This window comes from Actinia tenebrosa, unplaced genomic scaffold (assembly GCF_029948245.1).
Source record: "Actinia tenebrosa isolate PJP-AT-01 unplaced genomic scaffold, QUT_ActTen_1.0 PGA_scaffold11__36_contigs__length_13525064, whole genome shotgun sequence".
Taxonomy (NCBI): domain Eukaryota; kingdom Metazoa; phylum Cnidaria; class Anthozoa; order Actiniaria; family Actiniidae; genus Actinia; species Actinia tenebrosa.
In genome coordinates, this window is record NW_028292571.1 from 1,358,794 (window position 1) to 1,385,124 (window position 26,331).

Sequence of the window (26,331 nt, forward strand, 5' to 3'; positions counted from 1 at the left end):
GATTAACTTTGTTTATGCTACATTAGTAGTGAATTTTAGAGATGTGGACGTATAGTTTCGGCTAGTTTGAATCTAATAATTGTAATTGAGCTTTTGGTATCATAATACAGTGCGAAAATCGTAAGTTAGTTCGATTTAAGTTGTATTTAGGCATAGGACAAGACCAAAGACCTTTGACATGGTTCTGGGTTCTGAATCCAAGGAATGATGGCTCGTGTTCTATGGACCGGAGCTCATCGAAGAGAGCAAGAAAGGAAAGTAACCCATATGTTTTATAATCATATCATGTCTTTTCAATTCATCCGGCATAGTGTTTTTTACTCAAAATGACGATGTATTATGTTTAACGTGCTTTATAGCCCCTCTGCAATTTCCCGCGCAAAATCTGTAAAATCAAGAGAATGTCCTTTGGTTTACCGGTATATTTCGTAACTGCCAAATTCGAACAACTCGATGATCACGTACAAAAGCTGATTAGTTTTTATTGAGAAAAACAGAACCTTTCCCAGTGCTTTCCAGGTGTTGTCGCCCGAAAGCAGTAGAATTACTAGGTGACTCGCCCGTAGTTCTATGAGAGGCTAAATTTTTATCACTAAAAGCTGTTTAGTTAATTTATTGTCAAATGATAAAAGTCGACGTCTTTCCCAGTGCTTTCCAGGTGTTGTCGCCCGAAAGCAGTAGAATTACTAGGTGACTCGCCCGTAGTTCTATGAGAGGCTAAATTTTTCATCAAATGATTGGAATTTCGATATGTTTGGAACTAAAACTATAATATTAATAACAACAAAAACAGTACTCCAAAGTTTAGTCCACCTTGTTACTAGCTGTCATCATCTCCTAATCCAATTATCGCCTGGCCTTTGTTTTCTAACCACAGGCAGCCGGATCTCAGATCCGGCTCGTACGAAAAAAGCAGGTCTCCGGCTCGTAATGTTTCCGGGTTCTCCGGTTTTCCCCCCTCCGCAAAAATCAACTCCTAAATTCCAATTCGATCACGGAATGAGGGCCACAGGTTTGTTAGCTACTGGCTGTTAAGTGCTACCCTCGTAGCGTGAAATTCGCTAGGGAGTTAGCATTACTCATAAGGGGTTTCAATTGCAGTTTGAGAGGGGGTGATGAACCCCCCTCCCCCAAGGCTCCTCACCCTCTTGGTCACATCGGTAAAACCAGTAACACGATATTCTTAGCGTCAATGTATGGCTGCACATAGCTTCTATATATCAAGGTGCATGGTTGACTTTGACAAAATATTTTGTCTTTGCGTCTTTTGTCCTGTCATCCAACATGGCGGTCTCGTCTTATGCCTTTTATTCTCGGCATTAATACTCTACATGATTGTATGGAGCACGTACGGCAACTCCAAGGCTCAGTCCAAACGTCGAACTTAACATGAGCCGAACCTAATTGAAACTGGATAACAAGGCGGTCGTCTTTGATGTCATTAGTTCGGCTCATGTGAAGTTCGACGTTTGACATGAGCCTTAGCCCGATCACAACCACTCTGTCAAGCTAAGTTCACCATGAGAAAAGCCCATGGACCAACTAATCTTTCCTTTCACTCATTAGGAGTTTAACAACTGATTTTATTTTACAAAAATGTGAATCATAGAAAAAACAAGTTCATACTCAAGGTGGAAAATGATAAATAGATATAAATATTCCTGGAACATTTTTAAAAGAATAAATATGTATTTTACCAATTCACTTAAAGAAGTAAGGCAACATTTGTTTCATACAGAGGAAACTAACAAAATGTAGTAAGCAAGCAGAAGACGATGAAGTCAACGGACGTTGACAACTGTTCCCTGCAAATTTAAATGAGCTAGCTTTTTTAATATTATATACATATTTATTATAAAATATATATAATTATTATAAACTGATGCGTAACTTTAATTGAAAAAAAAAAGACTTTACGATACTTAGGGAAAATTAAGTATCGTAGACCCATGAAAAAGAACTAACTAAATTGTGCTTATTTATAATAAATAACCAAAGGATTTTGCAGCATATATGCTTATGTTTTAATCTTAGTAATTCTTACATACGGAAGTAGAACTGTACCGGCAACCAGAAGAAACATGACAGAAAAAAATGAAAACATGAAACAAAACCTAACGTTATAACTAGGAGGAATGCACTGTAGAACTATAATTCGTTATAAAAATACAGTACTATCTTTTAGCACCGTTTTCGGCCAGGCTCATTTTCTTTGCCGCAATCAAGGTGCGACATCAAAAAATGGGCATTTTTTCGATCCATGAATTGCTGGTTTCCAATGACAAAAGACATTAATAATAATATTAATAATATTTATTATTTATATTGTGCATATGGCTGGCATGTTGGATGATATAACAAAAGAGACTTAAGAAGAATCTTTTGTAAAATTTATCCAACATGACGGCTGTCAAAAAATCATCATTTCATTAGGAATAGCTTTACTATTATTTTGAGCATTTATGTAAAGGTTTTCTTTAGATGAAAGATTATTATAAACGATATACCTTAAGAATAAAATGTCAAAACGCTCGACTGGTTTCCTCTAATTAGAAGGACAGGTGGAAGATCCGCAGAGAGAGCCTCCAACATGCTCATGTACAAGTTGGGTGTAGTGACTTCCGCTACGGGAATTGGAAGAGAGATTACTACAAGATTGGCATCCTTGGAGCGCTCGCGAACCAATTCTCCAACTCTTATAGTTCGAAGTACCTTCTGATCAGTCACTTCACCACCTTCCAACTCTTCTTCACCTGCCAGCATCTTAAATGCATCGAGGCTCTTTTTTGATGGATTGGTGTTTGCGCCAGAAACTTGTTCCACACTACTGACGGTGATACGAAACTTCTTCATCAAATTTGCCATCTTTAGTTCAGTGGCTTTGATGGTATGCTTGGAACGGATGTCAAGGGAGAACAGTCTCAGTTTACATCCACCCCACAGACGGTGCTGGGTGAGCAAGTAAGGAAGGAGAACTGTCAGGCCTCCATCGTCATACAACCACCACACATCTATCGTCCCCTGCTGTTTTTCTTTAAAGGTTATTTCACTACTTAGAGGTTCGGGGGCTGCTTTCAGAGGCTGTTTCACTCCCTTCTCGACGTCTTTCTTCTGGTTCTGGTTTTCGGCCTCAGTCTCTGAATCTGAAGAAATTCCGTCCTCAATATCCAACTCTCTGTCACCCATTCGCAAGATACACAGACCGTAGCTGAAGTCAAAAGCATCATTAATGATACCAAAGTAGCTGGCTAGATCTTTGGATTCACTCCTCCAGTTCTCCATATAACCGAGTACAACCGTGTTGGGTCTCAACTTTCCAAGGCCAGATAAGTTAAACATGGCTTGGGCCCCGGCTCGAAGATTTTGCGCTGAAAAATACAAAAGCATGTATACATAAAAAGAGAATACGTTAAAAAACGAGATTATTTTGTAGAAAATGTTTAAGTACTTTTATATTTTATTATAAACAAAAGTGTGCCATTTTGGTCTTTTAAATGGATTTTGCTGTGAGGTAAAGGAAAAGCGCACGAAAACGTACACCATCCAATCACTTAATTGCAGGCACGCAGTACGTGCTAAATCTGTTCCTTTATCAAAGCTAAAAAACAATAAAAATATCCAAGATACCTGTCGTTGCTGCACGAAAAGCTTTGATTTTATGCTCACGAAGCCATTTCTTCTCTTCAATAGCATCTTCTTCGGGAACATCACCGTTTCCTACGTACACATTGCCGTACATCATAAGGCCAACATTCTTGCTCATTTGAGACACTATGGTCATCAACGCCAAGTGTTTAGAAGGATGTCCAGTTAAAACCAGGAACTGAGGACGAAAATTCTTGACGTGCTCTGCCTGGTTGTCAAGCATGTTTGTGAGACGAAGAGCTGTCATGTAGGTGTTGGCTTGGCCTGAAGAACCCCAGTTCACCTGTAATCGATAGTGAAAAAATATTTATATTTGGTGCATGAAATACTTGTTCCATGACTTAGGTCTAGGTCCCGGGGGGTACTACCACCCCAACTTGGGTAGGGGTGTGCCGCCATAACCTCAAAACCCTGACCCTATCCCAGACCTGAAATTTTGATTTCACATACCATACCCCAGACTAAAACTAAGAATTGTACACCCTATCCCAGACTAAAAGACGGATAATACGGTTTTACAATCGATTGCAATCAATATTTACTAACATTTTTATTGTTTTTGTGTCGGCAGAAAGCGTAGCCCGATTCGCCAGACAAAAACGACCAAATCGTTAACCCTATCCCAGACAAAATGTCAAAAAATGATACCCTACCCCAGACCCAAAAGTCGAAAAACCATACCCTATAGGGCGGCACATACCCGTATAGCAAATATAGGGGAGAACCCCCCCCCCCCCCCCCGGGGTCTAGGTCCACCTAGAAATTGTTCTGCGGTTTGATAAAGATTGAGATTTGCCTAAAAACTTTCTCCACTGGGCTATGAAAATGTCCCTTGAAATACCTGTGAAAGACTTAGGGGACCCAAGAGAAGAGTAAGAGCATCTGTGTCAGGGGACTCACAGGGGGAGGAGAAGAGAGGCCAATGGGATGTAGCCACATTTCTCTGCTTGTCCAAGGGCGAACGGAATCAATAAACAAGCACACTTACTTCAGGTTTTCTGTAGTCCACAAACTTGTACAACCCAACACATATGATAATAGCTATCAGTGCAGACCACCACTTGATCAGGAACATTATCACAACACACAGCAAAGCTCCCACAAGGGACACCCACATATTATAGAACTTGAAGGATGGTCGCCAGCCTGGCGAGTTACCAAGAGATGCAGCAAATACAGAGTAGTTGATGAGTGCATAACAAATCAAAAAGAAATTGGAGATGATGGGAGCGATGGCATTAAGTTCACCAATGGCAATAAATGCAACAGCAATAATAAATGCTAGTACATAAGCACGGCGAGGTTCATTGGCCGGACCATGACCCACAGCGAAGAACTCGACTTTAGGGAAGAGTTTGTCCCTACAAACAGCTTGGAATGTCTTGGGAGCACCAACAAAACTAGCCAGGGCTGAAGAGAGTGTTGATGAAAAGATTCCTGCAGTTACTATTGGTCCCCATCCGGATACTTTCTCCATAACCTGTAAAAATACAAATGTGTGTTTCTAAGTTTATTGATAAACCCTCATTAGCAACCAACCCATTCTATAATAAACAACAACGACAACAAGAATAACAATAACAATAACAATAATGATAATTATGATGATGATAATGATGATGATGAAGATAATGATAATGATAATGATGATAATGATGGTGATAATGATGATGATGATATTGATGATGAGGATGAGGATGATAATGATGATGATGATAATGATGATGATGATAATGATGGTACTGCTCCTGCTGATGATACTGATGATCATGATAATGCTGCTACTGCTCATACTCCTCCTGCTGCTGCTGCTGCTCCTGCTCCTGCTGCTCCTGCTCCTCCTCATGCTGCTGCTGCTGCTCCTGCTCCTGCTGCTCCTGCTCCTAGCCTCATCCTGCTGCTGCTCCTGCTCTGCTCCTGCTGCCTGCTGCTCCTGCTGCTGATGCTCCTCCTGCTGCTGCTGCTGCTGCTGCTCTCCTGCTGCTCCTGCTGCTGCTGCTGCTCCTGCTGCTCCTGCTGCTGCTCCTGCTGCTCCTGCTGCTGATGCTGCTGCTGCTGCTCATGCTGCTGCTGCTGCTGATGATCCTGCTGCTCCTGCTAATGCTGCTGCTCCTGCTGCTCCTGCTCCTGCTGCTGCTGCTGCTCCTGCTCCTGCTAATGCTGATGCTGCTGCTCCTGCTGCTGCTTCTGCATGATGCTGCTGCTGATGCTGCTGCTGCTGCTCCTGCTGCTGCTGCTGCTGCTGCTGCTTGCTGCTGCTGCTGCTAATGCTGCTGCTGCTGCTGCTGATGCTCTGATGATAATGATAATGATATTGATAATGATAATAATGATGATGATGATCTGATTATTTTGGTAGCTTTTGCTCAAAGTTTCATTACCTGGAAATCATTTAGTAATCCATATCTACGGTCACTTGAAAGACAAGACAATGCCTCTGTTTTATTGGCAAGAGTTGTATTTGCTAGCCCAGCAGCAACAATCCCTGTTGCCTCTCTAATATAAGTTGCACCAACTACCCAGGCCAGAAGTATATACACAAGAGAACTAATGACGATTGCAAGCAGAGTGCCTTTAGGGATAGCAGAATTGACATTCTTGAGGTCTCCTGAGATATTGACTCCAGCAAGAATACCTGTCGCTGCTGGGAAAAAGACAGCAAAAACAGAAAAGAATCCTTCGCCTACAAAGTCTGGCTTCATGTTAGTATAAAATGCATCCTTGTTGTAACCTACAAACCCCTTAGCTTGGCTTTCTGCATTTTGAGGACCAATAATAGACCCAATAAGCACATTAAATATGGATATGATCAATATAGCCAGGAGGACAATTTGAGTCCGAACCACCCACTGCAAACCAACTATTGCCACAACAAATAAGACGACGACTGTTATAAGACCAATGATGCGAATGTCATTCACTTCATCGACCATCAGAGCATTGTTCTCTCGCAAGAGGTCTCGTACTGTTTCAGCAAATCCTACCACATACATTGCTATGGCAACTGCATTTGCAATAGAGAAGATCACTCCAATGGATCCACCAAATTCTGGGCCAAGACTTCTGGAGATAAGAAAATATGCACCTCCTGTGAAACAAAAATTAATAAAATAATCATAAGTAAATAAGGGTTTAAAATATATAAATAAATTTAGGGTTATTTATGAATTCGGTAGTTTTTCACTTCATTTTGTAATCTCTATTTTATTTCAAGGACTCAGACCAGCTCCAAAGATATGTCATTTTTAACATCAGCTCCAGACAGTCCAAGTAGAATTTATTACAGTACTGTACATTCAACATCACGGAATGTTATAAGAGAACATTCCTTTTTTAGAAGGAAAGGGGCCAGGGGCGGTCCAGAGGAATCCACATGGATTATCCTAGAAAATTAACAACCCTCCTTAAGTTTTTCTAAGGAATAGGTATTGTAACCCTACCCACATTGTTCATCAGTTTTCTACCATGACAGAACTAGAATTGAATGAAAATGCTGACAACTTTTTTGGCTGCTTAAGAACTTGATAGACCCCTCTAGATTCCCCCCACCCTCCCCCCTTCTAAAAACAATGAATGAGGTGTTCCCATCCATGTCAAGGATGACAAATTAAAAAAGAGACTAAGAGAAGCCATCTTTTCCTATTCCTCACCTCCTTTCACCTCTCCATTAGTACAAATAGCTGACATGGAAAGAGTTGTAAGTGTTGTAACAACAGCTGAAAGCAATATAATAACAGTAGCCATTCCAATCCCTGCTTGTCCAACAACCCATGACAGACGCAGGTATAACATGACGCCCCATATGTTAAGAAGGCAGCCAAACAAGACTCCTTTGATCCAGCCAAATTTGGGTGCATTGGCAGTGCTGCTTTTGATTTCCAGCTGTTGGTCATCTTCTGATTTGTCATCTTGAGAGTGTTCAACTAAGGGCTGTAAGTACATAACAAACATTAGAATATATAATTTAAAAAGCTACTATGATGAAATTTCAATGTCTCCAATTTTCACTATTTAAACACATGTTAAAGTACTTTACAAAAGAAGAAAACCAGCATTTTTCATTTCTTGTTAGCATTTTTGGCTTGAGGGATATTCAAGTTTTACGTTAATGCTAATCAGGGGGTTGATGAAATCTTATTCTCAACCCACAGTTTCCTTCAACATAGATTTCAGTATATTATCTCTGAGAGTATTTGACGAATATCATTCAAACTTTGCTCCATGCTTAGCTTGTTCACCATTAAAATATATATAAAAAGGAAACTGACATTTTACTGCACTATCAAAGGTCTTTCAATCCAGGCAAATAAGAAGTCAGTCAAAAATTTGATTTTAGTGGCACTTATAGTGGCTGCCTACTATAGAAAAATGAAGCTGCTGTGCATGCTCCTATATCTATGCAATGACAAAAAAATCTTAATATTGATTTTTACTGACTTTTACTAGGGTTTTATCGATTTCAATAAGGGTTTATTGTTTTTGATATGGTTTACCCACAGAATACCGTAATAACCACATACATGCATTAATTTATAAATGCATGCAACAATAAATCAATGTTTCCCACTGACAAGTTGTTTTTTATATACGTAAGACACATAAACCAAGCTTTATTCCTTGACATCTGTAACTTCCTAAAGAAGTCTGCAACAACCAGACAAAATGGCATGTTGGGGCAACAAAAAAAAGCAATAAAATAATACTGTTTTACAAATGAAGATAAATGTATATAGTGCCCTTTTTATGAAATATAATCAAAGTCATCAAAGGTGCTTTACATTGAGTTGTGAATGTCAGATTGGTTTTGATGCAATTTGCAAACATTAGAGATGGTTAGTATGAGGTGTAGGCCTTGAGAGTGGTCACTACCAGGGATTCTTTACGTCCTCAGTGGTTCTTTTACGTCCCTCTGATAGATATTGGTTAGTAATGATAAACTGTGGAAAGAAAGGGTCGCCATTTAAAGTGGTCATCCAAGCCACCTAAGAGTCTAACCATTTGTAGATGTTTTTACAAAGGCATTACTAATTTCTTCTCAGTTATTTTAAGACCCTGAGTGTTGGTCTGGCCAGGACTCGAACCACAACCTCCCACACGAAGGTCAGATGCTCAGACAACTGAGCCAACCGGCTGCTATTAAAAGCTATTAAAAAATAGAGAGTCCCCAGCAAAATTTGAGGGTTTTGCCCTGTCAAAGCTCAAAACGCGTATGGTTCTTCAATGAGATGTTGTAGATTTTTCAGGTCACATTGTGAGCTCAAATCGAATGTTCAAAGGTAGGCAGCCACCCTAGATCAATAAAAATCAATAAAGAAAAAATGTGTGGTATCGATTTTTACCAAATTGATCGATACCAAATGATATTAATCAAGTATATCAATAGTTACTGATTTATCAATTGGCAAAATCAGTATCGACTTAAATCGACTGTCTACGTCGGTGTAATAATCTTCATAGAAGAATATGGATTTGTAAGCTTATGTTATACCATAGTCAATAGAGCTGAATGGTTAGGAAACCTATTGTCCTATGTTTTTTTTTTTGTCTTTATCCATCGTTATATGACATTGACAGTGCACAGTAGAGGAAAAGTTTCTCCATTTGTTCACAGTATTAGGGAATATAAAAGATTTTTACCCTTAAGGAGGAGGGAAAGTGTTTTGTGCTTCACATTATGAACTGAAAAAAATTATTATGACTGTAAAATGACAGCAAGTAACGCGGAAAGCCAAAGACCATAAACCAAAGATCACAATGGACATGAAAAAATGATGTGAGACGTTGCTATGATAACATCAGAACCCTTGGTATGCCATCAAAAAGGTTTATTTAAAAAATCATAACTCAGAAACCAAATGGTGAAATTTTTTAAAAACCGGAATATTTCAACTTTGTATCGTATTCTTCTTTTTGACAAAAAAAGAAAAATTTGTGTAAAAGTGAATTCGTAAAAATCACTAAAATTTGTTCGGAATAGTTCCCTCTTACAGAATTTTTTCTTTTTTGGTTTATGGTCTTTGACTTTCTGGGTTTACTTGCTGTCATATTAAAGCCATATTTTTTTTTATTTTATAATGTGAAGGCACACAACACTTTCCAGCCTCCTTAAAAATCGTTCTAAAATATGTATTATTTGTTAATTAATCCTATATGATTAATTAATATTAATTGTTTATTGAAAATTAAAATTGCCCTTTTTCATGCTTTCTTATTTATCATCTAGTAACTTGACTGTATCTGCGCAGAAATATTTATCTGCATGGTTTTTGGTCATGGAATGAAAGCTTTTACTTTCAAAGTGCTCATGAATGAAAATAATAAGGAAATGAGCATTTTCAGCCATACTTGCTTTGGTTCATTGTGCACCGTCAGTAACACGTGATGGTACGATTCAACATCAAAAACGAAACAATAGCTTTGTTCCAAACCATTCCACTCCATTAACTATGGTTATACTTCGATGGTTAATAGACCTTTCCCAAATTTGCTCGTATGACCACGAAACAATGGTTTGAAGTCGAGACTGGACTTGGTTCTTTTATTCATCAAGTTCAACCTCGATTTGAAACCATTGTTTCGTGACCAGTCAAGCAGATACGGGAAACGCCTATTTACAATTTGCAAAGTCATTGACCTCCTTTTAATAGAACGTATTGCTGGCGTACAAGAAAATGAGATGAAAAAAGACGTTGCCGTCCTTAAGCTTGTAGCCTCAGCCTTTATCAGCCTTTATATTATATTTACATAAGCATATCATGTTTTTTCAAAGTCAATCAAAATGGCGGGCGGCTATGACGTCACACGGCACTGCAACCCAAGCGCCATTTGTATGTGTTAAAGACTCAATAACTTACTTGAAAGGGTGAATCACTCTCTAGACCTTTCCTTAGTTCTTGTAAAGTAGGTCTGTGTTTGCCTCCCGGTGTTTGTGACGAGGTATTCCGATAGAATACAGTCATTGGAAGGGCCTCATTAGTAGCGTACCCTTGAGTAAAGTTCTCGTGGTGGGGACTTTGTGGCTCAAATGGTTTCTCGCCAGATTCATTTACATCCTCCTGATGTTCAATACCATCCTTCTTTTCCTTAGCTTCATTGGTGGATGGATTCTCAGAGCCAGTGAACCCAACTTGACGAACTTTGAAGCGGTCATTTCTTTGAGTTTCGGGAGTTGCCTTCTTTTTCGTTTCTGTTGGCTTGTCTTCTAACTCACCCTCTGGACGAATATCATTTACTTGTTCGGCCATTTTCCTAGAATAGGACAGTTATAACACTGTGATAATGATAGTGATTACCCAAGCTAAACCGATCAATGATCTCTACTACAATAACAACCTAAGTGCTCCACGGCTGCGAAGCAAATGACCCTTTCGGGGGTGGGGGTGGGGGGGGAGGGTGGGGGAGGAGGAGGGGACAAGTAGGCATGGGTTACTATACTCAGCTCCTGTCACGTACATTCAAAGCCTGTATCTACCATTTACCATGAAATATTCTTCAAAATTGTTTGGTCACGAAGCACCAAAACTATGAACCTTTGATATTAAAAAAAAATGAAAATGTTGGTTTGTCCTAAAAGATAAAATTTTCTCGATAACTCATGATCGACTGATACCTTGTGTTACAAACCTATTTTATTTGCATGATATATTCGTACCACAGGAATCCCATTGTGTATCTTCGTGAAAAACAAAGAATACGCGTTTACTATCGCAAAAATTTGGATGCCACAAGTACCGGGCTGTCCACAAGTTGCTCCAAAACCTCAAAAATTGTTGCTCAAAAGTTGCCAAAAAGTTGCTCAAAAGTTGCCCCAAACTCTAAAAGTTGCTCAAAAATTGCCAGAACGCTGTTAACAAAATCTTCAATTTTTCACTATAAATTGATATTTTTAATAACTTTTTGAACTTGAACATACAAAATTTTCTTGTCTTTTTCAAAACTTAATGCAAAATGTCAATATTACTTGACTACTGTTGTGTACTGCTACCTATCAAAGCATCTGTTATGCTTCTTCTTCTATCCCACAGGCAGCCCATGTTTAAATTATGCGAATTAGCTATTTTTCGGAAACTTTAAACGACAAGAAAACAACTTATATATTCTGTTATTGGGTCTGATAATTTGCTAGAACTCGGGGGAAATTACAAACAAGAATAATATTTGCTAAATATTAAAAAAGTTGCTCATATGGAAAAAAGTTGCCCGTATTAAATTGAAAAATTTGCTCATCGAAATAGTAAAAGTTGTTCAAAAGTTGCCGAGCCCTAGCCAGTGAAAAAATTAATAATTCGGCAACAATGCGAAAAAATATATATCTGGATGTCGAGTGAGAAAATAAAGCCCTTTTTTATAGTTTCCTGGTGTTTCTTACTTTGATATCACTATATCACTGAATCTATTTAGATTGAATCTATTTAGATCGTATATTTTATATAGAAATTTAATAATAAAATTTACTAGCCTTAGTTTGAAGTCTCTATCTGTTGGTTTTCATGCCCTGTGCTCAATTTCAGCGTACAGTGCCATTGGTCTCAAGGTGCCTGTTCCCCTTCCCTTACCTAAATGGTTCCCCACGAGGGCGAGAGGGCTAAGCCTACTAATTGGTCAAAATGGATACAGCCAATAAAATTCTAGTAAACATCACGGTTACGGCACGGCACGGTTATGACACTGCAGAGATTTTTACATATATGCCAAAACGGCACTAGTAGCCAAAGTATTACAGTATTACGAACTTTGGATGAGAGTGATACCACTGAGACGTGAATAAATCATACACTGCAGTGTTGCAGTGTTTATTTCCTAACTTGTAAAGTAGAGCAGTTTTTGTATGACTGTGAAACGGCTCACGGCACGAACGCGGTCATGACACGGTAAGGTATGCGCCAATCCAGTCACACTGCGCGATGATTTACTCATCATCCAATCAAATGCCCGAAACACGGCACGATCATGGCGCGGACACGGTCACGCCAAAGTCGCGGCACTAAGACCAATCAAATTGCGCGAGAAAAAAATTAGGCAATTTAAATTCTAGAACACATCACGGTCACGACAAGGAACGCATACGGCACCGAGCTTTTCACAGTCATACGAAAACTGCTCTACAGTTGACTCTCCCGTAAGCGACCACCCCGGGGCATGGAGAAAGTGGTCGCTTACGGGAGATGGTCGCATACGAGAGTTACCACAGGAAGCCCAAACAATGGGAATCCTAACACAGAAAGCCTAAACCATTTATAATTTGTAGCTCGCGTGTTACAACTACTGTATTAACGATTAAACTGTTTTAGTAAACTGTGCTTTTTGTCTACAGTGCTATAATTGCCAATATTTCGTCGGGATTTTAATACCCGATGACTCTATGTTCTTAAATTTTTTATTGTTAAAGGATCTGTCATTGACTGGCTCTTAGGTGGTCGCTTACGTGAGAGGAAAAACAATGAAAAATTCCAAACTTTTAACCCCAAAGGTGGTCGCGGTCGCTTACGAGAGTGGTCGCTTACGAGAGAGTTTTTTTTACAGAGTTTATATGGGAAACAAAACGGGAAATTCAAAAAATGGTCGCTTACGGGAGATGGTCGCTTACGAGAGTGGTCGTTCAAAGAGAGTCGACTGTATATGGGTTTATTTGAGATGAGAGCTTGATAGATGATTTACATTCCAATAACGTTACATGTCATGAGATGTCTATCCATGAGCGTCATCATCTTTATTTGTTCTTTATGCAAAAGAAAAAATACACACACACACACACACACACACGATGAAGCTGCCTCAAGAATCAGGTTTTATACTGAGCGGGGCATATGATAAGAATCATAACATTTAGTGCTACTGAAATACGTATTATTTAAAAAGTTGAGAAATTATTCGAAATTTATATAAACTATAATTATACTGTAGTACAGCGTACTTCTTGCCATCAAAAGTATAGTCAGAGGAAGTTGGTAAGTTTTTGAATGTTTTAAAACTACAGCTAATCCTATTTTAATCAGTCAAAATCAAAACACTCATTAAACTCATTCACAAACCCTTCTTTTTTTGAGACAGCGGGTTTTCAGTTTGTTTTCGACTTTCGCCGAAGTACTGAGGAAGAAACCACGGTTAACAATCGGTCATCTTGACTGACTAGTTTCGAAGGAATGTGAGGTCAGCTTGCAAAAAGATTCAGTGCAAACAATCCCACGATACCCGACGGTAAACATTGCCTCCTTCATAGTTATTCAAATTCCGAGGTTAATTGGGACACTTTTTAAAAGAAAATTACCCTTTCAGACCCTAAATAACGCCATCTAGCAGCTAAAAACAGCAAATACTGAAAGACAAGGCAACAACGACCTGACAGTAAAAAAGAAATGAGACGAAACAAGAGGGTAAGAAAAAACTGTTAAATATAGTAACTCCATGTTATATATCCAATATAAATGTTGTATTTTAGTAATGAAATGCCGCGTATCAGTGAACGTATGTATTGGGGGGAAGGGAATGAAAAAAACAATAACAACGCAATAAGGAAGCTTTATTAGGATAACTATAAGACGCAATCACACATTTTTATTATGATTAAATTTATATTTCTGAGCTCCGGCTAGTTATAACTGAATATGATGATTTAACTTAGAATATTTAGAACTTTGCCTTTCCAGTTCGTGAAATTCTCTGCTAAACGTAGGCAGAAAAAATCGATTAAATTGTCTTCCTGGAAAAAGCTTATGTTCACTAGATTCTGACTGATGAAATAGTAAAAAGTATGTTGAGTGTTCTCTTTGTACAAATTTTATGAATGATTTGATTCGATTTGATTTGGTTCAAACATTTATCTTGCATTCGAAACACACTTACTTAAATTTTGGGATAGAAGTGAATTTAATAGTGAGATTTTTAAAATTTTTATCAAACAAATTGTTTTTGCCCGTTTTTTTATTCACTTATTTGTTTATTTGTTTGTATTTTTTATCAATAAAAATATCAAAATGCTGAACACGGAAGAAAGATGATCAGAAGTCCATTAGGGGAGGGGAGGGGGGGGGTGCGACTACAGGGGTTTTAACGTTTTAAAGGGGCTATCGAAATTGTTTTTTAATATTCATAATATTTTAATGTCAACTGAAAGTCTGTGACGTGGAGGGCCACCCAAAAAAAATTATTTCAAAATATAAAATCCCCATAGCCCTCATTACATAAATAATAAATTCTCTGTTATAGACTTCTGTCAAGATTTGCCTTTTCTGCAGTTGTTTCAATAACTGGTTACGATTTAATTTTTCAAAAACTAAATGAAAAAACTTCAGTCATTTTTGCAAACAAAACCATGAACCATAACAACAATCTCCACATAAAAAAATGTCTTTGTTTCCCCTTACGTTTAAAAAGGATCATTACATTTTATTTTTTCATAACGGTTTTTCGATTAACAGTTAGTTTTAACTATCGGATCATTCGGATCATCTGCCTCTAGAGCATGCAGACTATACCTAAACAGATACGATTGTCTTCCTTGGTGACAGAAGGACATTCGGCCTCACAGCTTCCGATCGGATTTCACCGTGTCGCGAAATAAACCGGCTTCGTGATGAAGACCCCTCTCTACCCGATTGCTGTGAATTTTTCATCGATGATTTTCTAACATCTCTGTTCATGTTACGATATAGGTTTGTTATCCCTTTACCAACATCCCCAAAGAGGTTTCAGTTTTTAATCGGGATGGTCTCCCCTAGATCCGCCACTATTGAAAGGCTTTAATGGAATATCAACGTGTTTTATTTGTTTAATATCTTAATATTTACCCAAAAGGTTCCATTAAAAGGCATCAGTGTTATGTTGTAAAGAGTAGACTGGACTGGACTGGACAAGAAGAGGCGGGCTCAGTCCACATTTTTGAAAAACCACAAAGTAAAACATAAAAACCCATCACTTTTACAGCAATGAAATTTCACATGTGCCAAATTACGTGTGAAATTTCACCTTGAAATTTGGGAGTAATTTGTCCTCCATCCTATACCAATTCAACGTGGAATTCCCTCGTCACTCAATGAGTTTTACTAGAGGGTGTCAATGGGGGTACCCCCAATTGTAAGTTAACTACTTATTTTTCGGCCAAATGTCAATTAACCGTAATAATTATACGAGTGCTGGCCATATTATCAGACCTAGTTTTAGGTGTCAGTTTAGTAATTTTTTGGCCAATTGTCAGTTAACTACTAACCCCATTGGCAACATCGTACTATAATATCATGTGAAGATACTACTGCATTGGTAATAAATAGCAAAAATCCGCTAAAATATTATTTCTTCGCTCGATGATTGTCAGTATATCAAAACAGAATATCACATGGGAGCTTGGAGATATAGATTTTATCTTATAAATCTGCTCGTGTTGAGAATATCTTAGTCCTTCGCTGCGCTCATTCGTCATTTGTACTCGAGGTAAAAATCCGTATTATAAAAACAAAACTTACAACGTTTTTCAAAGTGGCTACGGCCCTGTCTAGTGAAGAAAACATTAAAAAGTAAATTAAATTAAATTGAAATGTATAGTGATTGTCGCTGAAATCTGCATGTCTCTTATTCGAGTCCAGTCCAGTCCAGTCCAGTCCAGTCCAGTCCAGTCCAGTCCAGTCCAGTCCAGTCCAGTCCAGTCCAGTCCAGTCCAGTCCAGTCCAGTCCAGTCCAGTCCAGTCCAGTCCAGTCCAGTCCAGTCCAGTCCAGTCCAGTCCAGTCCAGTCCAGTCTTTACAGCACAATCGTACCAATTGGAACCTTTTGGCTAAATATTAAGATATCAAGCAAACAAAACACGTTGACATTCCATTAAGGCCTATCAACATTGTAAAGTTCTGTTTACGTTAGAGTCCACATGTCCTAACGGCAGAGGGTCCGATAGTTAAAGCTAACTGTTGATCGAAAAACCGTTATAAAAAAGAAATCCTAATGATCCTTTTTAAACGTAATAGAAACGAAGACACTTTAATTTGTCATCATATTTTAGTGTAGAGAACGAGACAGGCATGCATATATGTGGAAATTGTTGTTATGGCAACCATCAAGATTGTACTAACTGTTCATGGCTTTTGTTTGCTAAAATGACAAAGTTTTTTCAAAGTCTTTGTCAAAGGAATATATGAAGTTTGGTCTAACAAAGCTTGAAAAATGAAATCGTAGTCATTTATTGAAACAACTGCAGAAAAGGTTAATTTGAAATAATATCCCCCCCACCATTAAAACTTAACATTTTTTTCAGTGACCACCACCACCCCCAAACTACGCAGACAGTAAAATGTATCCCTAATTTCACTCGTTTTTAAAATAAAAAGACAGCTGGATGAGAAAACTACGCCAACAAACATACAAAAAAATTCTAAATATACTGAAACTTCTTTAGTTTTATACAGTAAGCAGCCGTGTCGTTTAATGTGAATGAATTTTTTGGTTTGTTTTAAAACTCGTTAATTTTTAAAACTACCAGCTGATAACTAACTAACAAATTAACGGCTAATATCGGTAAATATTCCCCAGTACTCACTTATTTTCTGTGGATACCATAATTTATCAAAGCCGTCCTCAGAGATAAATTGGGAACTGGGTTTTAAAATACGGAATACAAGGAAAATGAGAATGGAGGGAAGGCAACAGGAACTGGATTTGACAATCGGATTGAATGGCTAATGGTGGAATGGAATTCCAAGCCAATTCTATTATGTGTATTATTTTTAAATTTTAAACTTATATTATTACTTTTTTTTGGTTGCTTCTTGCTTGCTTGCTGGTTGCTTGCTTGATTGCTGGCTCGCTTGCTCGCTCGTTCGTTCGTTTTTTCGTACGTTGCGTTTGTTTGTTTGTTCGTTCGTTCGTTCGTTCGTTCGTTCGTTCGTTCGTTCGTTCGTTCGTTCGTTCGTTCGTTCGTTCGTTCGTTCGTTCGTTCGTTCGTTCGTTCGTATCGGAATACAAAAGGAAAAATGTTACATGACCGAGAAATGAGAAAACGCGTACGCTTAGTATGTAACATATTCAGTTTTTCGTTTCTTTTCTAGGTCTTGCTGTTCCTCCTGGCTGGAATGAATGCATTAATATTCTTTGTCTTACACTTTAACATGACTGAATTTCGTCCATTGAGAGGTAACTGAGATAGATCTCGACATCGATTGCAGTAATGAGTGATATCATCAACTATCAGATTGCCCTTTTTCCTTTTTCAAAGCATTCATAAGTAAATTTTGCCACAATCTCTTGAATGGATTTCCATGGGTTCAGTTATTATTATAAGAAATTTTTCGCTTTCCTTCATGTTCTCAAGGTTAATATTTAACTTATTGAATTGAGAGGTTAAAGCACCCCTTTCATTAACGTAATATGGACATAAAAGTAGAAAGTGCCTTTCATCTTCTACTACGAGGTTACATATTTGGCATTTTCTTTCTTCTGCTTACATATGGGCGCGCGTATCTTCCTATTTCAATTTGCAGGGAATGGATGCTGATTCTTAATTTTGTAAGATTTCATCTATTTGTTGCGTTGCGTTAGTATGTATATAGTATGATTAGTATGATATACCATCTATCTTCGTCAACCTCCCCCCCTCATCCCCCATTCCTCCCATAAGACCGACCTAAAGCAATGCACAATTTGCACATAAGATAACGAAAAGACAACAATTTCTTCCGCCACCGGGCCTAACAGCAGCTCAACCATAAACCCTTCCTAAAAGTAGTTTATTTCCCTCTGTAAAGAAACGTACGATGCCGTAATGTTACCAGTTAGCATGCCAAGAAATGATATTGTGATCTCCCAGAAATACGTGACGGTGCGATTTCCCCGGCGTCAAGTGCCAGCATCAGCCTCTAACAACGATGTACAATCAGGCTATCATGCAAGGGGTGTGGCCAAAGGAATGGAAACGCGGAGAATGGACTCCAATTCACAAGAACGATGATCCTTTGTGCATAGAGAATTACAGACCAGTCACCGTGCTAATGATCAGTGGATAAAGTTTTTGAAAAACTTCTCTGCCTGCAGCTGAAAGAACTAACTGAAAATATCCTTGATGTATTCATGTCAGCTTACAGAAGTACTTATAGTTGCGAGACTACCTTAGTTCGATTAGTGGAAGATTGGAAACAGTCATTAGACAACAATGAGTCAGCAGCCGTCTTATCAACCGATATGAGTAAGGCCTTCGACTCCATGTACCCGCCTTTATTGCTAGCTAAATTACAGTCCTATGGTCTCTCAAACGACTCCATCAAGCTCTTTAAATCATACTTCGAAGACAGGGAAAACAGAGTGAGAATTGGAAACTACACTAGCGACTGGAAATTAGTAAACAGAGGATGTCCACAGGGTTCTGCACTGGGACCAGCCCTTTGGAACATATTCCAAAACGATCTGTTCTATGAGGAAATAAAATCACAACTTTCAATGTATGCAGACGACCACCAACTCTACTCATCACACAAGGAAATGAAAGAGGTTATTAACTCTATAGAACAGGATGGTAGTAACACCGCAGATTGGTACAGACGGAACTATTTGAAAGGCAACATCAGTAAATATAAAGCCATGGTAATGACCAGAGACAAACACGTACAAGATGCAAGGAACGTTGTTATAGGCAATTTTAACATCAGTCAGGAAGATAAATTTAAATTGCTAGGAGTGACCCTGGACAAGGAACTGATATTTACAGACCATATATCATCTATTTGTTCTACAACAAGCAAGAAGATAGGAATCCTCACACGGTTACGTAAATTAATACCCATCCACGCGAAACTGCAGATTTACAAGTCAGCCATTCTACCTCACTTTGATTACTGCAGTCTAGTCTGGCACTTTTGCAAAGCAGGCGACAAAAATAAACTAGAGCGAATCAACGAAAGAGGACTGAGAGCTGTATACTGCGACTATGAGTCACCCTACGAAGAACTATTGAAGAGAGCAAAGCTCACCACATTGTACAACAGAAGACTCCAGAACATTGTGATCTTCATGTACAAAATCAAAAATAAGTTATTACCACGAACTTTAATTGACTTATTTAAATCACCGACGCATAAATATAATCTAAGGAACATAGACTTTTCATTGCCTAGCTATAGCACTGTAAAGTATGGGAGAAATAGCCTAAGGTATTTTGGACCACACTTATGGTCTAAGCTTAGTACTTCGTTAAGATCATCGCCATCCCTTCAAGCATTTAAGAAAGGAATAAGAGTTTCAGACCTGACCAAGTTGATAAAGTAACACTCGCTTCAATCATATTAATCTATCTATTTACTCTTACTATGAGAACTGAGTGAGTTCATCAAATATCGAAACTATATCTATATTTATATATATATATATACATATATATATATATATATTTTTTTTAACGGAATCATATTTATATTTATATTTCATAGACTTATATCTACCTATATATTTATATATATTTATATTTACATTTATATTTATATTTAAATTTAAATTTTATTTACTGTTTATATTATCATTTACATTTCTAGTATTATGTTATAGTCTCCCCGATTAGTAGGGTACTTGTGCCCGGCTAGAAGATAGAGACTTAAATAAAGTTATCATTATTATATATATTATCATTATCATATATTATAGAAGATAGAGACTTAAATAAAGTTATTATTATTATTATTATTATTATTATTATCGTTCCATGCGATCTTAGTCATTCCTTCTCATTGGTTCATTGTTTTTCCAGATCACTACAAAATCTATAAGATGGTCATCAAGGAAGTCTTCCTCGAGCGAACGAACCTTAAAGACACATCAATTCTAACAAGTGAAGAAAACGCGCGTAGACTAATGCGTGAGGAGACAGAAACAGAAGGTTACTTTCCAGTGGATGGAAGGAACATTTGCCCTTACCTTGGAATAAGAAAAATTCCTTACTTTACTACTAGAACAAACAGTTCCACGTCGAATACTTATTGCAAATTGAGGGTACCGTCAAAAGTTGAATGCAAGAAAGCCTACAAAAGCTATGGCATAGGGGAGAAAGCTGAGAAATGCCAGGAAGAAAATAACAAGAAGGACCTTTGTTATTTTACGCATATCAACATGACAACAACAAAGAAAGTTAATCTTAAATGTGATCTAACACCGTGTGGGAAAAACTCGGTCTTTGTGGCTAGTATTGATCCAAGGAATGGCGAGCTTGAAGACAAAGCCAAATGGAAGGAATTCTTTCAAGTCGCTGAGCTAGAAGCAAGTTTACCTGAAATAATTGAGGAGAACTTCAAAAATGGCTTCCAGTTTTGTTTCTTATCTTGTCTTTCTGCTTCAGGAAGTAATACTATCGAAACTTTGTTGATGTTTCCTCCTCGAATACCGAGAAAGAATCAAGCAAGTGTTAATAGTGTGCTTAACATCAACGTGGTGGTTTTAGATTCTGTTTCCCGGCCTCATTTTTATCGATCTCTTCCAAAAACTGTGAAAGCATTGAGAGAAATTTCCTACAACGATTCTCTGGATGCTATGGTTTTAGACTACGAGCTCTTTCAAAGTATTGGTCCATATACGTACATCAACATGAAGGCATTCTTCACCGGTAACTCTCTTTACCACGCCGAGAAAAGTGTCCAGATCAACAGTGACTACCAGTATTACTACGGCTTTGATGTATTTTACAGAAAGCTAAAAGAAAAAGGTTTTTACACTTTGTTGCAAGAAGATCTATGTTGGTACGATGTCTGGGGAACTGTTATGGGTAACACAAGGAAGGATTTTTCGAAGGATCGTGATGCTAAGGACAGGATAAAAAGATGGCGACGTCTTCTTCAAGATATCAAAAACAGCTATATTGACGACACGGGTATAACGCATGCAACCTGCAATGTCCTGAACCAGTACGGTGTAACCAACCCCTTTACCAAGCCTAAGAAAATCTGTTATGCAGGGAAAGTTTTTATTCAATATTTTTTAGACTATCTTGATAAAGTATTTTCTCAAAGTAATGGATTGAAAGAGAGAAGTTCTCGTATTTTTGCATATACTCATTTCAATGTCGGGCACGAGAACACAGGAAGAAGAATACAACAAGCCGATGAAAGCTTGTCGAAATACCTGAGGAAAATGGCTGAAGATCAAAGCACCTTGACCTTGGTTTTCTCTGATCATGGGCCTAAAACTACTGATTATTCCATCCATTCTCTGGAAGGCATGTATGAGCTGTATAACCCATTCATGTTTATCATTATGCCTGAGAAAATAGCCTCAATTATAGGCGCAAAAAGGATAAGAAACTTAATAAATAACCAGAAGCGTGTCATTACGTTGAAGGATGTCCACGGAGCCTTGACCTCAATCTTAGAATTCGACTACAGTTTTGACAAACTTGCAAAGCCAGTCCAAAGAGAAGGGATATTTAGTGCAATACCAGAACATAGACAAATTTGTACCTATGAAACTCTGTGCATTTGCAAAGGAAATGAAAAATGGTTTTCTGATAATGATGCTCATTTTACGTGGGTCGCCGAGTTTGCGATAGGTGAACTTAACAACCAAATCCAGCGGCTTTATTCAATGGGCATGCGCAACACCAGTACTGTTGGAGGATTTGGAAACTGTCAGAGACTGGTTGGAAAACGTTTTAAAAAAGTTCATCTGAGGGAAGATGATAAGAACTTCTTTGTGACAATGGATATTACGACCAGCCCTGTAAATGTAGAATTTCAAGTGCATGTCAAGTATCCGAAAACGCCTGCATCGTTCAAACGTCGCTTTACAAAGAAAACCCTCTTTGCAAGACTCTTGAATTTCCGACGTCTGACAACCTACCAGGATTATCATGAATGCAAAGATCCCTATGTTTCCATACAGCTGTGTGTCTGCAAGCGATCCATCTTCAATAACGCAGTAGAAAGAGGAAAAAGCAGTATGTGGAAATGGACGACCATGGATTCCCCTAAAGCAGTCCACGAAGTTATGCGTCGCCAAGGAAACCTTGGGGCCAATCAGAAGATAGTAAATCTCGACGACTCAGATTGTCTTTATTTGATTAGCAGGTCATATGCGAATCAAACTCTAGTGTACGAAGTTGGGAACGCGTGCACAGAGCGTCGCTACATGGTTCATTTTACAGGTCATTCTGTCAGCAAAGTGCAGCCATCCGTGTCTTTTCCCTTTACTGTAGATGTAAAACCACTGACACTACATTTTATTCTGACTGTTTACCACTACAGAAAGCCTTTCGATTTTAAGCCTCTTGTTACATTTCGTATTCATTCTTATTAAGAAATATCTTTTTTAGTACAAACCTACCAATAATATAATAATAATAATAATTTATATGGCTTATATAGCGCTTATACAAGTCTGTTCTAAGCGCTTAGTAACATAACGTTAAAGGAATAAATAAATAAGATAGATAATATGATTATAAAGAAAAAGCTAACTTAAATAAATGAGTCTTGAGTTTAGATTTAAATAAAGATAAACTGGAAATATCTCTAATTGAAGAAGGTAGAGTGTTCCAGAGGAGCGGAGCAGCAACTGAGAAAGAACGTAGACCATATGACTTGAGATTATAAGATTTTGAAGACAGCAACAAGTGAGAAGACGAGCGAAGATTTCTAGCAGATCTGTGAACGGTGATGAGTTCCTTGAGGTAAACAGGAGAAAGACCATGAAGCGCTTTAAGTGCTAGTAGAATTATTTTAAACTTAATACGTTCAGCAACAGGAAGCCAATGTAAATCAATAAGGACAGGAGTGATGTGATTATGTTTTTGAGATAAGGTAACGAGACGAGCAGAGGCGTTTTGAACAGTTTGAAGTATGTCAATAATAAGTTGCTTGGGAAGACCAAAAAGTAACGAATTGCAGTGATCAAGTTTAGAAGTTATAAACGCATGAACACTAGAGTTTCAGTGATCTTGAGGGAGAGGAAGTTTCTGATTCTAGCAATATTTCGAAAATGATAGAAGGCAGATTTTGTTTAAAGTCATCCAGTTGTCAATGTAAGTTAAACAGGTTTCAATTAAATTCATGGCTTGATCGAGGGGAAAATCATCATTACAGGAAAAAGGAATATACAGTTGCGTGTCGTCAGCATACAGGTGAAAAGACATATGGTGTTTACGAACAAGGTCAGCAACAGGCGAAGTGTCGGAGGAGATATAATATAGGGCCAAGAACAGAACCTGGGGTACACCACAATCGAGCTCGAGGGATTCAGAAGAGACGCCATCAAGGGATACGAATTGCGAACGATTAGAAAGGTAGGATTTGAACCAGCAGAGAGCATTACCAGTGATACCAAATTTAGAATTAAGACGCTTGAAAAGAATTGTGTGGTCCACAGTATTAAAAGCAGCAGATAAATCAAGAAGTAACAAGGCACACAGGAACGATTGTCTATGGTTTGAAGAATGTCATTCTTGACACGAAGAAGAGCAGTTTCACAACTATGGAAAGACTTGTAGGCAGCCTGCATGGGCTCAGGAAGATTGTTATCAGATAGATAATTATTGAGTTGAACAGCAACGACTTTCTCAATGATTTTAGAAACTGTTTTCAGGTTAGATATAGGGCGATAATTTCCAAAAACTTCATGATCAATGGTATATTACAAACCCTGTGCTCTGATTGGCTAAGCTTCTAGTGATCTATTAGTGGCAGACCACTAGTCACGAAAAGTAGCTTTGAAAACTAAAACAATTACACAAAAATAGATTATTTCATCCCAATTTCAACATTGTTTGTATTCATTTGCTTGACCTATATTAGCAGATTTATGTAAAAACAAATGGACCTCTCGCACTTATCGCGGTTTACGAGTCAATAGAGAGTTTTAGATTTACGTTCACGGCAAACGTGAAACGTCAGTTGACCAGTGAAAGATTATTTTAAATAGCGGAGAAAGAATCGCAAAAAAGGTTAAGTAGTAGGAAAACAGAAGAATATTTGTGTGTAGTGAGAAAGTTTGTAAAAGGTCAAGTAAAGATGAAAACGTGGTCACATTTGCCGTTTGCGAGAAGAAAAAAAGTCAATCTAAAACTCTCTAATAGCCAATGTTGACTCCAGCGTAGACCATAGGACTGCGGGAATAAACTAAACCCATTCGAAGGTAAAATTCAATGCTGTGTTTCTCATACACGTTACAAACTTAATTTCGTTAAAACTTTCGTCATTTATAAAGTATCTTTTCTAGTTTATAAAAATACAAATTGTGAATATTGAATGGGTAGAACTGTGGTGAAATAATGATAGATGTGTTGATCATCACAGTGAATGCTGTAAAGAAAGATTTGAAAAAGTGATTTCAAGCTTCAACGGGAATCGAACCCATGATATGGGGTCGATGTGGGGTCGATGAGAGGTCGATGAGAGGTCGATGTGGTGTCGATTTGAGGTCGATATGAGGTCGATGAGAGGTCGATGTAGGGTCGATGAGAGGTCGATGTGGGGTCGATATGGGGTCGATATGGGGTCGATGTGGGGTCGATTTGAGGTCGATGAGAGGGCGATGTGGGGTGGATGTCAATCTACACTAGAATCTACACTAGAATCTATACTATATCTACTATCTACACTAGAATCTACACTATATAGAGCTAGGCTATCAGCTATCAAGCTATCGGCTATTGGCATGTACCTGGCCTGAAAGTCTACACCTAGACCTGGCTGAACTCATTAGTGAATAAGAAATTTGCGCTAATTATTTTTAAAAATTGGACGGTTTGTTTTGTAAAACTGAGAAAGAGTAGATCGTGGTCTTGATATCAAGTAGGTGATTCGCGTGATTGACTCGGCAATTATGCAGAACAGAGTCCTCTATTGTTTCAAGTGACGGGTGTTTCTATTGAATAAATATATACTAACAATCAAAACATCATACTTAGTTAAATAATGAAAAGAGCTGTAACTAAACTTATTTTGTATTCACATGCATTGAGCGTTTTATAAATAAATTTTAATTTTTTTTAGAAAACGTGTTTGTCGTTGTTCCTTGGGCAAGTCATCTATTGTTTGTTTTTGATGAGTCAACAATTTGACAGGGAACATAAAAACAGACGCTGATTGGCTCATGCGTTTGATCAAGCCATAATTAGGACTATTCTAAAAATAGATGTGACCTATTCAGGAGGGTGCTCAGAAGCGGCCCTGATTGCTTCTCAAGAACTATGACGTCATAATAGGGGTTGTTCTAAAAATAGATATGACCTATCCGAAGAGGAGGTGTGACGACACTATGAAGGGTATGACGTCATTTCATAGGGGTGACGTCATTGCAAGGGCTGATCCGCGATCCGCCCTGATCCGCCCGACGCAGAACCGCTATTCTGTATACTACTAATAAAGCACAGTTTTCGACCAATCAGAGCACACGCACTATCCTAACTATATAATCTTATCACTGTGTTGCTATGCGACAGCACGTTTATATTCGCCAACAAAAGTGAGAGCTATTAATCTTTATGTATAGCTCTACTTAAACTAGGAAAATAAGGCTTCAAATATTCCAGTGAGTCAACGAATGCCATGTTTAATTAATAAAGTTTACTTGCCAGATTTTTACTTTGAAATTATTGAATACTAAATGGCCGGCATTTTCCTTTTTTTTTTTTTCTTCAGGAATTTTCCTCGGGTAGATTTCAATTTGACGGATTTGAGTAGACAGGAATAGGTTACTCGAACAAAGGAAGGTTTCACTTCTATATTTTCTATTAATT

General features: G+C 38.0%; 2 protein-coding genes across 4 annotated transcripts; one reads left to right on the plus strand and one right to left on the minus strand.

Moving 5' to 3' along the window:
- Positions 1–2,000: 2,000 nt before the first annotated feature.
- LOC116306086 (solute carrier family 12 member 2) lies at positions 2,001–10,982 on the minus strand. The gene is made up of 6 exons (XM_089027687.1): positions 10,500–10,982; positions 7,296–7,575; positions 6,027–6,733; positions 4,634–5,125; positions 3,628–3,928; positions 2,001–3,368 (listed from the first exon to the last, which is right to left on the minus strand). Exons 1-6 carry the CDS (start codon positions 10,887–10,889, stop codon positions 2,509–2,511), a joined length of 3,030 nt encoding a protein of 1,009 aa, XP_088883813.1. The 5' UTR covers positions 10,890–10,982; the 3' UTR covers positions 2,001–2,508.
- Positions 10,983–13,390: 2,408 nt separating this feature from the next.
- On the plus strand, positions 13,391–25,589 carry LOC116306089 (uncharacterized). Of its 3 annotated transcripts, XR_016119287.1 has the most exons (6): positions 13,391–13,592; positions 13,696–13,842; positions 13,921–14,018; positions 17,675–17,759; positions 20,359–24,988; positions 25,022–25,589. XR_016119287.1 is itself a non-coding variant. In XM_031716122.2 (5 exons), exons 3-5 carry the CDS (start codon positions 14,001–14,003, stop codon positions 22,890–22,892), a joined length of 2,637 nt encoding a protein of 878 aa, XP_031571982.2. In that variant the 5' UTR covers positions 13,391–13,592; positions 13,696–13,842; positions 13,921–14,000; the 3' UTR covers positions 22,893–25,589. The 3 variants fall into 3 exon arrangements, 2 of the variants coding, with proteins under 2 accessions (XP_031571982.2, XP_031571983.2); XM_031716122.2 differs by having other exon boundaries at positions 20,359–25,589; XM_031716123.2 differs by lacking the exon at positions 13,696–13,842 and having other exon boundaries at positions 20,359–25,589.
- Positions 25,590–26,331: the final 742 nt, after the last annotated feature.

Bases quoted from the DNA above. Each gene is read 5' to 3' on its own strand.
- LOC116306086 (XM_089027687.1), bottom strand. From the start codon at position 10,889: ATGGCCGAACAAGTAAATGATATTCGTCCAGAGGGTGAGTTAGAAGAC. The intron at 7,576-10,499 runs GTAAGTTATTGA...ATGTACTTACAG, and splicing joins AGAGTGATTCACCCTTTCAA to CCCTTAGTTGAACACTCTCA. The intron at 6,734-7,295 runs GTGAGGAATAGG...TTTGTTTCACAG, and splicing joins TAATGGAGAGGTGAAAGGAG to GAGGTGCATATTTTCTTATC.
- LOC116306089 (XM_031716122.2), top strand. The intron at 17,760-20,358 runs GTAACTGAGATA...TTGTTTTTCCAG, and splicing joins TGAATTTCGTCCATTGAGAG to ATCACTACAAAATCTATAAG.